This window comes from Cavia porcellus, unplaced genomic scaffold (assembly GCF_034190915.1).
Source record: "Cavia porcellus strain 051 isolate PalLab524CR breed Dunkin Hartley unplaced genomic scaffold, mCavPor4.1 scaffold_2, whole genome shotgun sequence".
Lineage (NCBI taxonomy): Eukaryota > Metazoa > Chordata > Mammalia > Rodentia > Caviidae > Cavia > Cavia porcellus.
Genome location: NW_026947485.1, coordinates 24511164 through 24527622, shown reverse-complemented (window position 1 = coordinate 24527622; position 16459 = coordinate 24511164). Strand labels below are relative to the sequence as shown.

The window sequence follows — 16459 nt, the reverse complement described above, 5'->3', positions numbered from 1 at the left end:
TCACTAGCAAGAAAACACTAACTAATGGAATCTCCACACTAGCCATAGTCTTTCCACTCAGAGCTTGGTCTCAGTCTCTCTCTCTGTCTCTGTCTGTCTGTCTGTCTGTCTGTCTGTCTCTCTCTCTCTCTCTCTCTCTCACACACACACACACACACACACACACACACACACACACACACACACACATAGACATCAGAAAACAAGGGCAAAAAAATGCCTCTAAAAACTTTCAGTTCCCTAAAAGCAGATCTAAGGGACCCTGATGGAGAGGAAATCAAACATCAAATAGTTGAACTCTATAAAATGACCAAAAAACAAACAAACAAATGAAATGCCGATTTGTATAGGTTCACAAGAAAGAGTCAACCTAGAGAAATTTAAGTCATCAACATAGAGAAGGCCAGGGATACAGCTCAGTAGCACAGCGCCTGCCTGGCAAGTACAAGATCCTCAGTCAGAAGTGATATGTGTGATCATACTTTACTTACTATCAGTTAACAGAATCCTACCAAAGTGAACATTTATAACCTCATAGAAGAACACTGGACAAATTGAATTTGTTACACCTTAATTCAATAACTCAGATAACATTATTGCTTGTCTTTGTTTTCAGTAGTCCCCAGTGAGTCAGCAATTCTTCCATCACAGTTGGTACTAGTAACCATAATTGTAGCATTCTACGCAGGTGACAACATCCTGCAAGTAAAGGGAATGTCTTAGTTCGTTTGCTGTTGCTATAACATTAAAAACTGGTTAATTTGTAAAGAATAGAAGTTTGTTTGGTTCAAGGTTTTAGAGACTAAAAAGCCCAAAAGCAGAATGCCAGCATCTGCTGAAGGCTCCTGCAAAGGAAGGGAGCATCAGTCCATGTGTCCCAAGAGGTGCTGAGGTGGGAAGCAAACACATGCATTTGCCAAGAACTCACTGCCTCCAAACCTTTATAACACATCAATCCATTCCCAAGGGGAGGCTTTGCAAACTACCCACCTCTTTGAGGACCTACCTCTTAAAACTGTTACAAGGTCAATTAAATGTTAGTATGCATTTTGAGGAGTGACACTCAAACCATAGCAAGAAACATCATCAGTTTTAATAAAAATCAAAACCCAAAATCTCAAACAAAACAAAAACTTTCCAAAGACTTCCTCTTATATTTCATTGGTCAGAATTTACACTTCAGGCAGTTTCTAATCTTGCATTTGTTGAAAGACATAAGCTCTCTGTTAATTTAACTAAGATCCACCTTCAGCCTCCTCCCAAGTGTATGTGAAGGATATATGCCACCATCCTAGGCTCACTCATCATTAGTCAGTCCTGCCATCAATAGCTACTATTACTCACTGTGCTTTCTTAAGCTTCATCTTTGGGACACCCTGTACTTACTCAAGGCTCGCCCTTGGCATTTAGCCACAACTCTTCCTTACAACCCTAGGAAAGATCTCATAGTCTGTACAAGAGTTTCCAGCCCTGTCAAAATGCCAGATATTCTCAGGTATGTTCTGAAATAAACTCATCCTGTTGAGTTACTACCTTTTTCCCCTAACAATATGGCCACTAGGAGGAGTCAGCAAAATCTGGGTTCTTCTAGTGAGGAAAAAGGGGAAAAGAGCCCATAGTAGTCAACCCAGAGAAGTATGAAGGTGTTTTTGTCTCAGGTACCCCTAATACAACATAGTTTCCCATGGATTATTGAGACTTTAAAAAAGTGTGTTTGGCTAAACATTAAATAAATTTATTTTTAGAGAAGCCCCTGATGGTGTTCAAATTAAGGTTTTAGAAAGAGAAAAAGAAAAACTGTGAAACTAGAAAAAACATGACTTGAGGAATTTTGGTATCTGGTCTGGTTCAGAGATATCAAGACACGGATACAAGTGGGTGAAAGACAAATATAACAAAGAACAGCCATTTAGGGCATCACCTGTGTGGTGTGGATGAGGCTGGAGGCAAAGGAAGGCTGCACACCAACTAAGGAGACACGCAGATTACAGAGAGGAATATCAGCTCCTAGCCTGTAATCACAGCTATTTGGAAGACTGAGCAGCAGAATTCCAAGTTGGAGGCCAACCTGGCCAACTTAGTGAGACTGTCAAAGAAGGGCTGGGGTATAGCAATGGTAGAGCAACCTTTGGTCCGATCTCCATTATCACAAAAACAAAACAAACAAAAAACAAAACCAGAATTAAAACAAAAATTTACTTTCCTTATCATTGCTATTTTTGGTAGATGATATTAAAAAACAAGATACAAGCATCTTTGTACAGTGCAAGCACAGATTTAAGAGTTAAAGGGACAAAAATAGAAAACTGAGAGATTTATAGGAAGAGTAATGTGTTGCAATACCTAGATGACAAAGGTGCAGTAACAAGACTAACTGAAAAAACAAGAAGCAAGCAGTGAAACAGCACAAGACTTTCAGGAGACGAAATCTCACCTAGTATTTGGAGTGCTCCCCTTCCTGTCCCTACAGAATATATCTCGCTTTATGTTATATTCATTAGTGTAACTTTTATTATTTTTATAGTAACTAAGCCCTTTGTAGGAAAGCATTATCAGGAATTGTATCATTTCCACAATTTGCATCCCTAGCATCTAGCAGAGACCTTCTAGCAAAACTATTGTTCAGGTATTTGTAAAATTGAAAGGATGATTACAGAAATGTTACAGAGGGAAAGACTAATGATTCTAGAGAGGGTAAAATTAGAACCACTCAAGTGAGCTTGGCAAAAATAAGTCGATATAAAGAAATTAATTAAATTACAGAGGATCAGAGCAAAAAAGCAGCTTTATTTTAAGGACATCCATGCCAGGGAAGGAAGAAGATTGAGAGATTAAATAAATTCATCTAAACAGCTCAAAAAAGTCAAATTATAAGGGGTTTAAGTGTGATTATTTCAGAATTATCACCTTAATCATATTAAGTATCATTTCTATTTCTGTTTGTGACATCTTTCCTTGAGATCAGAAGTGAAGAGAAAGAGTTTAAAGTCAGGCACTAGTAGGAGGCCAATGATGATTTGCCCAGCATGGAGGCAGCACACTGGTGCTAGTGCTCAATAGTTTACAAAATCCTTTCCCATGTATTATGTTACTGCGTGGAGAAGGCTAAAGAAGATCAGTGTCGCTGTCAGGTACCTTTTTTTTTTTTTCTCGCTTTGGCTATCTACCCACTGTGACACTGTTAAGGTTTATTCATAAAGCAGTGAGCACTGTTTGCATTCTTAGTTTTTTCTTAAGTATACACTTATAGTCTTAATTCACTGGGAATGAATTGTTCCAGGATACAGTGTATCACATGGTTTTGGAAAATTTCAACTCTCTAAAGATTGCTATGTTTTCATTAATGTCCCCGATTCCAGCACCAAAAGCCCTTCTCTTAAGGACCAGCAGAGATTTCAGGCTTGGATAAAGAGGACACTCGCCACTCCCTGGACATGGCAGGATAGCTGGGGTGGAAAATATTACAGTGGATACGCCAGCAATTCCTTTCTCACCACCAGCCAAGCCTTTCACTCACCATGTAAAGTGGACGATGCAAATACAATAACCTCAAAACATTATTTTTGTCATGAAAGAGACAAGATTGAGGTGTTATAAGGGAGTTCATGGAAGCAGAAATAAATTCATATTGCACTGATTCTACGAAGCATATTTCCTTCTCTGATTTGGTGCCTTTCAAATTGGGAGGACAGCAGTTGAAGTTGTTACCGTTACTTCGTCTCCACAATTTGTGGGTGAATATTGACAGAGGAGGAAAAAAAAATCTATGAGATAAAAGAGGATCATCCTTTTAAGAATTGCTGCATCATCAATGCTTTTAGTGGCACAGAAGATGTTACTGGTTTGAACTTGATGACTCATGGTATATGAGTTGTCTATTTTTGCATAACAAATTACTTTAAAATATAGCAGTTTCAAGGAACATTAGCTTAGTTTCTGTTGGTCAAGAATCTATGGAGTGTTTACATTCATACATACCTTGACACTCCCTGCTTTGAAAGTCATCAATCTGTCCCTGTACTTGTTATTGGTTGTCACTGCACCTTCTGAAACCAATTAACAAGGAGTCCTACGGTACTACTATAGCTGGGTGCTCTGGATCAAGGTCACTCAACTTGTTATTGGTTGTCACTGCACCTCCTGAAACCAATTAATGAGCCCAAGGCAGCATGACAGTTGGGTGCTCTGGATCAAGGTCACTCGTGAAGCTGCAGTCATCCAAAGACTGGCCTGGGGCAGAAGGTCCACCCCAAGCTCACCTTAGGTGGCAGCTGTCCAGAGGTGCCAGTTCCTCACCACGGGGGCTTCTTGAAGTGTTATAACACAGTGTCTGGCATCCTCTGAAGTGACAGATCCAAGAGAACTCTGAAGTTGCAAGCCACAGTGATTCTTTAAGCCTGAGTCTCTGGAATCCCACACTGTCACATCCACTTTACACATTAGAAGCAAGTCATTGAGTCCATACTCAACAGGAAGAAAATTAGTCTCCACCTATTTGACAGAAATGTATCCAAAGAATTAATGTGACAGTTTTAAAACTCCCACCCTAGGGCAAAAACATGGTTGAACAATTCTAGTCATTGATAGAAACTTTTTTACTTTTAATGTATGCACAAGAGCAATATATGATAAACTAAAGCCTCACAGAGCTCTTTTTTAAGTGTAAAACTCTTAAGTGATATTATAGTATCATGTTGTGATTAAGGGCTTTTACCCAGTGATATATAAAATAATCTGCAGTGTCTTAGATTCAATATATACAGGTAACAGGTCTTTTAAAAATCACTGAAAGCTTAGGAATCAGACACCTTAATTGAGATAACAAAGCAGTTATAATCATTAATCCATTTCTTGATTTTTGTTTTTTAAAATTAAGGCATGATGAAGTGGCATGTTACAAAGTTTATGGGAATTTTTGAATCAGTTCTGTCTTGAAGTGAATTTTTCATTTGCATTTTTTAATTTTCACATCTTAACAAAATACTACATACTCCGTGGGCTTTTTCATAATTTTAGCAATTAAATGGATGGTTGGGGACTTGAGTTTTCTATTCACATATTGCAGGTTTGAGATATAAAGCAAAACCCACCAACCCAGGGCCCACATTCCAGAGACATGCACATAATCACACTAGTTATTAAAATATTGAGATAGTTCCATATCAGAAGGTAATAATCACTTCTAATCCCCAATCCTCCTAGTATCATCCTTGACTTCCCCAGGATCCAACTAAGGGGAGGAGACAAGGATTTGGAAGGAGCGGTGGATGGGAAGTTGCTCCCTGTATTTTTTGTCACTCCTTGTCTTTGTTTAGACTGCTCTAACAAAAATACCACAAACCAGGTGGCTAATAGGAAACAAGACATTTATTTCTCACTGTACCAGTCTGCGTCCAAGACGAAGGCTCTGGTAGATCTGGTGTCTGGCGAGGGCTCGTTCTGTGGTTCACAGATGGTGCCTTTTCTCTGTTGCCCCGACATGTTGGAAATGGGTAGCTAGGTCTCTGGGCCTCTCCAGAAGGGTACCCTCCTGACCTGGTCACTGTCAATGAACGGCTTCACCTTGGGCTCAACATACAAATTTTTGGTGATAGACCACAGACTTTTGTATTTATGATAATGAGAACTAATTACTACTTTTATATTCAACTAAACTTAAAATAGGGCAACTCTTAGTTTGGTATCTAAATATATCTAAATTTTGGTTTTTGTAGATTCTTAACAAAGCAGTGTGGATATATTTTACGTACGATAGTTTCAAAAAAAAAAAGAAAGCAAGTTATTTGACATTCAAAAAGATCACAATAATTTAGGGAATATTCCAATAATGTCAGAGTTAAAGGACATTTTCTATTTTTCTTTGTGAGACAAAGAAATACTTAAACCATAAATCTGATCAGTATCATTATTTCTATTAGAATAAAATGTATAAGCAGAATACAAGTATTTTATATGAATATAATCTAGTGGTTTCTGTTTTTTCTCATAACACTGATTCTTTAGTGATTTACCAAGATTATGGAGTCACATAAGCATATTTATATACATGCATATATATACATTTATATATATAATTTTTTTTTAAAGACAGGGTCTCCTTGTGTAATTTAGGATGGCCTTGCACTCATTATGTACTCCAGGCTGACCTCAAATTTGTAGCAATCCTCCTGCCTTAGCCTCCCAAGTGCTACGATTATAGGCATGAGGCACCACATCTTGCTAAGTAAATATTTAAGAGTTTTCTAATAAACTAACATTTTTCCTAAAAATACAGAAAACCTACAATAGTTAACTTAAAAAAATTTCCGAGTTTGCTCTTTTCCTGTTTAATTCAAAAACTACAAATTGAACACAAGAATTAAAGTATTTCTAGCAACTTACGGAATAAAGAGAACATACTTATGTAAGATTTTAGTGAAAGCTGTGAATCACAGTATTTTGAAAAATAAAGCCAATAAGCAAACAAAACTAGAAAGCAAATGAGGAACTCAAGGTCTTTCAATAGGACCCCAAACTCTTATTTTAGTCATTATTTGCTCCACAAGAATAAAAATTTAAGTGAGCTAATATATGAGCATCACAATAGGGCTTAATTTTCTAACAATGTTCTTTTTGTTTACATAAAGAAAATACGAGGAAGCAACTACAATACCAAACAATAGCTTTTAAATTTAATTCTGATTTATAAATGTAATTAGCATATATATATATGATGCTTCACCAAATTCATATACAAACATTTATATATACATATATGAATTTGACAGAGAGTAAGCTAACAAAGATGCAAAACATAAAATACCAACATTAAAGTTTTAACCATTTACAATATTACTGAACTGGACTGGAATCATTTTTTTTCAGTTAGCTTATTATTTGCCTTTGTTTTCCTCAACCGTGGATTCCAAACTTATAAGGTGACCAAGTACTTGGAAGTCATGATGCCCTTTACAGAGCATCCTGAGTTACTGATATGTTTAATCCCAGCATAAAATTATACCAGCTAGGGATAATTTTACCACCAGATACAATTTCATTATGGTTTGTACATTTCAAAAATACTGCTAATAAATATTAGACCGTATTTCAAAGCAGGATAATAACACAATTTCAATCAAGCCAAGTAGCAAGGCATGATTCAAAGACAGATTGCTGTTTGAGGTAATTGCTCACGTTTAATTTCATACTGTTTCCTGTGCTTTGCTCTTACCTAGCTTTAGCTCCCAGAACTGCTTCCTTGAATCCTGTTCATCAAACATGGCCCCACAGTACCTGAACGTCGGTTCCTACCTGTGGTCTTAACGCACTCCAGAAACTCTTCAGTCTGTTGCAGTGAGCCAAGGGGATTGAGGTATTTGAGAGACCGCCATCATGTAATTTTGAGGTATAGTACCCTATCTCATAAGATAGTTTGAGAAATGTGTATGCTTGAAGTGGGAATTCCTATTTTTTTTTTTTTTTTAAGATGAGCTTTTTGAGATTTTTTTCAAAGTACTTTTTCTCCTTTTCAAAGCACTAGTCCTGGTAGAAACTACTACATGATTCCTGTTATGTTCTGTATGTTTGTACTCCACCAAATCTATATGTTGAAGCCTATCAATGTGTTATTAGGAGGTGGGACTTTTAAAAGTGATTAGATCATGAAAGTGGAGCCCTTATGAAAAGGATTAGTGCCCTTACAAAAGAGACCCCAAGAAAGCTGCTTTGCTTAATCCACCATGTGAGGACACAGCTAAAAGTGTGTCCAGCAAATACATGAACCAGAGAACAGGCTCTCTCCATTCACTGAATATGCTAGCACCTTCATCGTGGACTTTCTTGCCTCCAAAACTTGAGGAATAAACTGCTATTGTTTGTAAGTTACCCAGTTTATGCTATTTTGTTATAGCAGCACAAATAGATTAAAATAAACTGACTTTGGGATTATAATTAAGTTATAAATTCATCTACTGAGTAGTATGTTAGATGCTTGATATAGTTCTGAATCTTAGTAAGCCTATGAAGAATCAATCACCCCAATATTGTAAAGAGATGAAGAAAAATTAAATAATTTGCCCATATGTGTGGCTACTAAGTGAGTGAATCAGAAACCCCACCTGGACTCTTACTCCTATCTGCATGTCTTTGTCACAGTCACCATGTTTGCTATCACCATGGAGATCAACTTTGGGCAAACAGGCCTGAGGGATTCTTTCCCTTCTGTCCCTTTCTTGGTTCTTTCCACTACTCTCGAGATTACTCACTCAGGTATCCAAAAATAAGTTATTTCACTGACACCTGCTACTACTAAGAGGTGCACAGCCAAAGGCTTATGCTGATCAGCAAATCTTAAATGAATAGAAATTCAAGCCTTAAAAAACTCCTGCTACACAATGACAAGGTGGTTATGGGTATAGCAGGCCAATGTTACTGTGTGAGTATTAAATACCACAATACATTATTCAGATTCATTGAGGAATAAAGTATTTCACATTTCTTGCACACACTTTCAAGTCTCTGGAGCCCTACAATTAAAAATTATTTTATAATCATGCTTAATTGTAAAATATTTACTTTAAAATAAAAATGAATTATTCATAATTATTTTCCATAACCTTGAGGTCATCTTTTTTTTAAAGATTAACCTTTTGAGATTTAACTTTTCAAAGTACTTGGTTTGGTATGGTTAAGCCATACCATATTACAGTAGTGTTATTAACACTGCTTCAACTTTCCTTATTACAACTGGTTTTATGTCAACAATCTAGGGATAAAGTATATTTATTGCATCTGCTTTGTGATTCAGTCTTGTTCATGTAGCTGAAAGTCTTTTGTTTAAAACTAGACTGTGCACATATTTAAAGTAAATACAATGAAACTGCCTTAGTTTTCTAAATGAATTCCCCTTTCCATATAGTATCATCCTGATGCTTCCCAATGTAAAGTTTTTCAGGTAACCAAAGTATACATTTCTACTTACAACAGAAAATTTTTTCATGAATTTATTCCCCTTACTCAGCAGAGGAACAGACATTTACTATTCCTTGATTCAGTCTATTAACATATATTATGCATATATTTAATTGTAATGTAATGTTTTAGGGGTTATTCTGTATAAGCAAAATATATTCATCATAATATAGTCCCTACTTACCTTAAATTTTTGACTCTTTGAAATTTTCTGCCTGTCAAGTGGCTCATTTCCCTTTCTACTTAATATACCACAATTTCCCCTATACCGCAAACATGTTTGCACTCATTACATATAATGCATGCATTATGTCAGCAAGGTTCTTCATGAGATTGGTAAGGCCCTCCAGGGAGAATAAGATAGTTTTTGCTTACTGATATTGTGGCATCTTTGTGGCCTATAGTGTTTCTATGAGCTTAAATAGTATTTTGCTCTTTTTCATTTTCAGATCTTCCTATAATTTCCCAACATTTATTGCTTAAAAATATTTTAGTGAAAAGTCTCTAAATCAAATTTTAATTTCTATAAATGTCTAGAGCAATGGCTACAAATTAACATGCAATTTCAATTGGTATTATTTGGCAGTATGTTCAAAGAAATGGTGACCAGATCTTCATACCAGAAATTATAAAGGGTTGTCAATACATATCTTGCTGAAAAGCACTTAACTTTCCAGTGTTCATCATGATAAGAAGGTTGATAGTTCAAACAATTTATTGCTGCTTTATAGTTTACATAATTAAATGAAACGTGTTAAACTCAAGGGAATTTTAATAGTTACTTGCAATTGTTATTGCAGGCAACAACGTGTACATGATTTTATTTCCAAATCCACAAAAAACAAATTTTATACAAATCAGCACTGTAAAAATGTCAATTACAGCCCCAGAGGCTTTGCTGGCAGAATAATTGTCTAAATTCTAGGATATGGGAAACAGGTTTCTTTTTCTAGATTTTTTTTTTCGTTTTCTTTCTTTTTTTTTTTTTTTACAAAAAATTTACAAGTGAAATGTTACTACGAAACTTTTTATAAGGAATTTTTGCAAAACATTTACATTTTACCATCAACTATTTCTGTTTTAAAATCATTATGTAGATTTAATACCCTATGCTGCACATCAATTTATGTGGGATGACAACTTAGTGACATGCATAAAAAAACACCACAAGGCATTAAAATGGAGACTTAAATACAAATATTGTTGCAATAAAACAGTTATAAAATTGAAAAATAGGACCTAAACATCATGCTTATCTAAGTTTGACAAATTAACTTTTTCTCCTAGATTACACACTTTTATTACTGCTCTCATGAGTGTGATAAATAATGACAACATCAAATTCTAATGTAATCAGCAACACATACACAAACCTAACCAAAGAAAGTTTACTGTAAGAAAAAACTACTCTAACACTGGAGTTCTACCATGATAAATACATAGCTTTGCACTGATAATTACAGAAAAAGAAAGTTTTATAACAGTGGCAAAGGGAATGAACAGTGAAATGCCATTAAACAAGACTCTACTGCACATCTGTGCCCTATTACTTATAACAGCTATATCCCACTGAGTCAAATAAAGGACACTGAAATTTACGATTCTTATAAGACAGAAAAGTGGACTCAGAATGGTATGCGGAACAGACTGTCAAAATATTTCTAATTTCAGTGGTGAAATGTGCACCTGCTAACACAAATTAATATATTTTATATGCTATAAAGCTATCCAGATTCTGTTTGATAAATTTATAATAGGCCTCATTGTTGATTAAAAAATAACTTCCATTTCTGATGAACATACATGGATTTGCATTAAAATTAGTTCAGGGAATAATGATGCAGAGTGTTCCTACTTGGTATTAACAACAAAAAGCATCACTTGGAGGAAACATGATTAAAACATTAAGAAAGTTTCTTTGCATAAAAAAATGTATAGCACTGATTGTGTAGCATAATGATAAAATATATATCTGATGTTTCAGTTCCTATGTAATAAAATTAAAATTAACACTACCAAATTCCTCTGTACCAAACAAAACAACAAACTAATTCTGATGTTTTAAAGCCAGATACATCAGCTGTTAAGTGTACATTAAATAAAATATACAAAACAATTTACAAAATTCAACTAAAATTTAAAGACTTTGTTACAAGTCTACAAAAGCTTTAAGAAACTTGAAATTTGTAACCACAGTGTAAAAATTTTTTTCCTTTAATCTCAAAGCTTTTTTATACAAACTGAAAGCACAAAAGACCTTCAGTTTTATATAACGCTACAAAGGGCTGGCCTAAAGTGTACATAGTGTAAACAGTGATCATTACAGTATTTCTCCTTCATCAAAAATACAAGAAACATCACAATTTTGGAAGAGAATTTGCATGAGTAGTACTTTTCCTGAAATAATAAAGAATGCATAACAAAACATGGACCTATTTTCAAACAGTTCCCAAACCAATGATGTCAATAAACCAAACAGGTAAAAACTTCTAGTTTTCAGATGATTGATTCATTTAATTTATAACGGTTAATTTCTATGCAAAAAAATAGTAAAAATGAAAATGTTACTAATGTTTAAGCTATTAGAATAATCCAATTTTTATCATATGAAACTTTTGGCCATCTTTCCTAATACAACCATTTTCTGAAAGATCCTGCCATGAACAATGAAATATAACTTTTTTTTTTTCTTTAGTAACTATCTGACTGGAAAGTATTCTGACTTTTCAAAAATAAGTTTTACTTCATAATATCATATCTACTATACATTTGTTAGGCCGCCTAGATGTTTAGGGAAAATTCATTTTAGAGCATAAAGACATAAATTCCTAATTAACATTCTAACAGTATTGGAAATAAAATGGGGTTGACCAAATTTTGTTAATGGAAAACAAAAATTATAGTTAAAATATAATTTTCTGCTGGCCTTGAAAAAGTGTGATAATTCTTTCTTTGGCTACCAAGTCAAAGCATAAAGAATTCTGCACATTGTCAACATAACTCATATTTACAGAATATGAAACTACAAAACGATTTATAATCTATGTAAATATTTCCAATATAAACATTTAAAATGAAATGTGGTTCAACCTAAGGTCAGGAATATAATCAGTCCTAACTTTAAAACATTGCATGTTAAGCTGCTTCATTTTACTTTCTGAAGCTATTATGTTTTTTTAACTATTTTCCCCCCACCATTTTCCTAAGTTTTCAATCTAAAAATTTAACCTAAGATTTAGCTCTAAGTTCTTCTTGTATCTCCAAAATGGAGAAAGTAATTGGATTTCATTGATTGTCTGAATACACACTACTATAATGTAGTGGTAATAAAGATCTGAGGTACATCTCAGATTACTGTATTGGAACTTACCTAATTTAACGTTTGAAGAATTTCTAACATTTAGAAAAGACGGCCAAAATATTTTGAGTTGATTTTCCAAAAATCAAGCTGAGGAAATACAGTATTATCCCTATCTTCAGTTAACAGTTTCCTGTCTATAGAGAAAAGGAAATACAAATTATTACTGATTGAATTTGTAACAAAGTACTTTAAAAAAAATAAGTCCAATTAAGGTCCAGGTCTGTCTTTTTAAACACATTAATACATGATGTTAAGAGAGGAGAGGGTTCTGCTTAAAGGTTATGTGAAATATTTCCAAATAATTATAATTTATACCATGAAGGAAATACTTTTCTGTTTCCAGTATAACACAGCTTGCTTTTCATATTTTTAAAAATTTCAACACTCAAGGTGTTGAACCAAAACCCTGGAATACTTAAAAAGAAGCCAAGAATGAAATCATGATTTCCTACTCTGTAATCCACTTGACCAGCCCATTTCCAGATTTTCAAAGGTGTGTAAACTTAAGTGCAGCACTAGAGGTCTCTGCTATAAATAACTTTTCAAAATTCTTCCATGTTGGTTGAAACACTGGGAGTTGCTGGATTCGAATCTTGAGAAATGGCTGCAACAGTGACAATTCTTGGGGAGCCAAGCACCTCTGTAACAGATGAGTCCAGTTCTCCCGAGGTAACAATGGCAAGAGCTGTCCCACCTCCTTTCTTATTCTGATGTGTTTTGACATGTTTGGAAAGATGATCACTGCGCATAAACCTTTTAGAACATTCTGGACATTCAAATCTCTTTTCACCTATAAGAAAAACAGACAAATTGACATGCATTTTATTTAAATAAAATTGTAAAATTTAATACTCTATTCTGGTCATGCTATAATTTTGCATGGTATGAATTTTCCTAGTTTGATCAGATGCACAATATATTTTTTTTTATTTATTCAAAATAAGCTGTGCTGGACAGGAGATAAACCACGTGAATGAGAATAAAAGATTGGGAGTTAAAGACCTAGTTCTATGAACTGGAAATAAAAGCTTGAGCAGGTAAAATAACCATTCTGGGCCTTAGTTCCTGTGTCCGTAAAATAAGATGGTTTCTAACATATGATCTTAAAAAAATCTATCAGGTGTGACAATACATAATGTTCAACGCTCATGTCTATGCTCTAAACTTAGCTTTAACTTTAATCCCTAGAGGTAAGAAGAACCTTCAAACTATTTTAAATGAAGAATTTAGTGGTATAATGAGTTTTTCACAAGACAAGAATGATGTGAGGCAGAAACATATATTTCAAATCAAGTAAGAGTTTTTACGTTTACGGACTAATACCATTATTTTCTGCTATACAAAGTGATCCTTAAATATACTCTCTCCAGAATGTGTCACCAGGAAGAGATAAGTCAGCACCTCCCAAGAATTGGCCATGCTGGGACTGGGAGGAGCTCACCAAGGAGCCAACTAGCCAGCCTTTCTGTCAAGCCATGCAAGCCAGGAAGAGAGAAGTTAGGCTCCCATGAGCCTACTGATGCACAGGCTGAGAATCAAGAACTCCACCCCCACCCCACCCCTCCAAGCAACCAGCTAATTCCAGAACAGACTGAGTTGATAGCAACTGAGGTTGTATACAAGCAACTGAATGCTTGTATTCTTAGGCTGAATTTGCAGGCCTGGGGCCAGCGGTCTGAGCACTTACTGGGACAGTTAGCAGTTTCAGCATAGCAAATAAGGGGGATTTCCTTCTGTCTCATTTTTGAAATCCAATATTGTTCTGTTTTGTTTTGTTCTGGTTGTTTTACTTTATTCAATGTTCTGCTTTGATTGGTTTTACTCTGGCTTGACTTTGCTATATCTGGTGGAAGGGACAACTATCATGAATAACAGAAATATACTATGGTAGCCTTTGTTAGTTTTCTAGTGTCCTGCTTTGAAGTTCTATACCAACTTCACTGCTGTTTTGATTGGTTTTATTCTGTTTTGTTTTGTTGAGTTTTATAGGTTTTAAAATAATGAAAACAAGAAAAACAAAATGTTAACTGTTAGTGGAACTAATATGCTTTGCAATAAAATAAAAATATATTTACAGTCAAATAAAAATATATTTACTTCATGAAAAGACAAATAGTATCATGCTTTTTCAACCAGATGGTATTACCCACAGATGGCAGGCCCTTGAAGATGTTGTATATCACAGAAAACCTACTACATTGCAGGCCTTTACAGAAACTGAAAATGCCAGCAATCTTAATGACCAAAGCTACCCAAGTAGCACTCCACTATACTAATAAATGTTGAAACTAATGGCCACCACTTTGAGCACTTTTTGTAATTGAAGAGGACAAAGTAACTTGTATTAATCTCATGTCTCAATAAATTTATTATTAAAATATTTATACAAATTTTTCTTTTCCTGAAGAGTATATATAGTTTTTTGGTATATGTTACGTTAAAAAAAATTTATTTCTGTGTAGAGTGGATGGGCCACATGAAAATTTGGTTAATTCATATATCCTGATGTTCAAATGGTTAAGTATTATAAATTTAATCTTTCCTTCTAAAATTTTTATTTATGGGGATGAAATGATGCTTTTCTAGTTTGACAGTGAAACTTGGATAGTAAGAAAATTTAGTCTGACTTCTTATCCCTGCCTTTGATGTACCAAGAGAAAATATATGATGCCAAGTTTGTCCATGTCAGGTTTTCCCCTTTTATTTGCTAAGTAATCAAACAACTTATTAGACTCAAGGCACCTGATTTATAGTCAAGGCTCTTCATATTACACTGGCAGACTGTAATGAGATACTTATAGTAATAAAAGGTGTGATCTATAAAATCATGTGGTGATGACCTAAAAAGGACATGGATCATCCTGTTAAGTACACAGCTGGAGATCAACTGGTACACTGCACTTCACAAGTATTTATTAATGCCCGACGTTCATAAACTCAGCTGTTTTTCTGACCAACATCTATAGAACACAGTGTGCCAGATCTGGTGATAAGAGAAAGAAACAAGTGAGAGTCTCTGACTTTAGGAAGTCTCCATTCTCTTGAGATAGTTAATGCAACTATGTACTGTAGAGTTCTAAGTCCCAATTAAGAATGAAGAAATAGTCCCCAGCTACTCAGGAGCAAACCATAAGATGAATGGTTAACTAATGGAGACATGGTTAGTGTGTAGATTTCTTAACCTGTCTACTTTTTAAGTGGTGTGGGTACTGAATTAACTTCAATCAACAAAAGCTGGCAAGAATCTCAAATATGAAAATTTTGTTATACAATTACACTTTCATTAGAGGAATTACTCATTTCAGTACTTTATCTTTCCTGCAGCAAAGTTGTATTTTCCCTTGTGTCAGGTAATTTCTAATTTCCTACCTAGCATAAAAATGATCAGTATATTTACCTCAAGGATCTAAAGACTATATGGAATATCTTTTAATAACTTCAAAATACATGAATATGTTTTACAATTAATGCACCTAGTTACCAAAATGATTGGTATTTGTTACAGTGGTAGGTGGAATGTCCTGACAAAAAATATCCACTTTCCAACCCCTGGAAGTTGTAAGCATGTTACATGGTAACCGGGACTTTGTGGATTTAATTAAGGTCATGCAGTGTAACATAAAATTATTTTGATCAAGGTCAGCTCAATTTAATCACATGAGCTGTGCAAAGCAAATAGCTTCCTTTCGCTGATGTCAAAGAAGTTAAAAGTGAGAGGCCCTGAACTGAGCTGCTGCAGGTCACAAGGCAAATCTGACAGAATGTGGGCAGACACTAAGAGCAAACAATGGCTCCCCATAAGAGCCAGCAAGGAACAGGAACCAAGTCCTGTAACAACTAAGGTTAACAGATGATGTGAATGAATTTAGAAGCAGGTTCTTCCCCATAACTTTCAGGAAGGAATGTAGCCTTACTGATACCTTGATTTCACTTTGTGAGACAATAAGCACTGCACTTTGGCCAAGCCCACAGGACTTCTGACCTAATAATGAACTATGAGATAATGTTAAAGGTGCATAAAATATTTTAAGCTGCTATATTTGTGATGGCTTCCTTCAACTCTGATGAACATTTTTTATAAATATAAATGCAGAATTTTGCCAAATAACTATTGTGTAAATGACCACATATTTTTCTTTTTTCATCGTC

General features: G+C 34.8%; 1 protein-coding gene across 2 annotated transcripts in view; it reads right to left on the bottom strand.

Moving 5' to 3' along the window:
• Nucleotides 1-9703: 9703 nt before the first annotated feature.
• Nucleotides 9704-16459, bottom strand: part of Sp4 (Sp4 transcription factor) — a 69238-nt gene continuing 62482 nt past the window's right edge. For both annotated transcript variants that reach the window (XM_003469828.5, XM_063239297.1), the window contains exon 6: nucleotides 9704-13100. In XM_003469828.5, coding sequence (XP_003469876.2) covers nucleotides 12853-13100 — 248 coding nt within the window. In that variant the 3' untranslated portion in view covers nucleotides 9704-12852. The remainder of the gene's footprint in view (nucleotides 13101-16459) is intronic.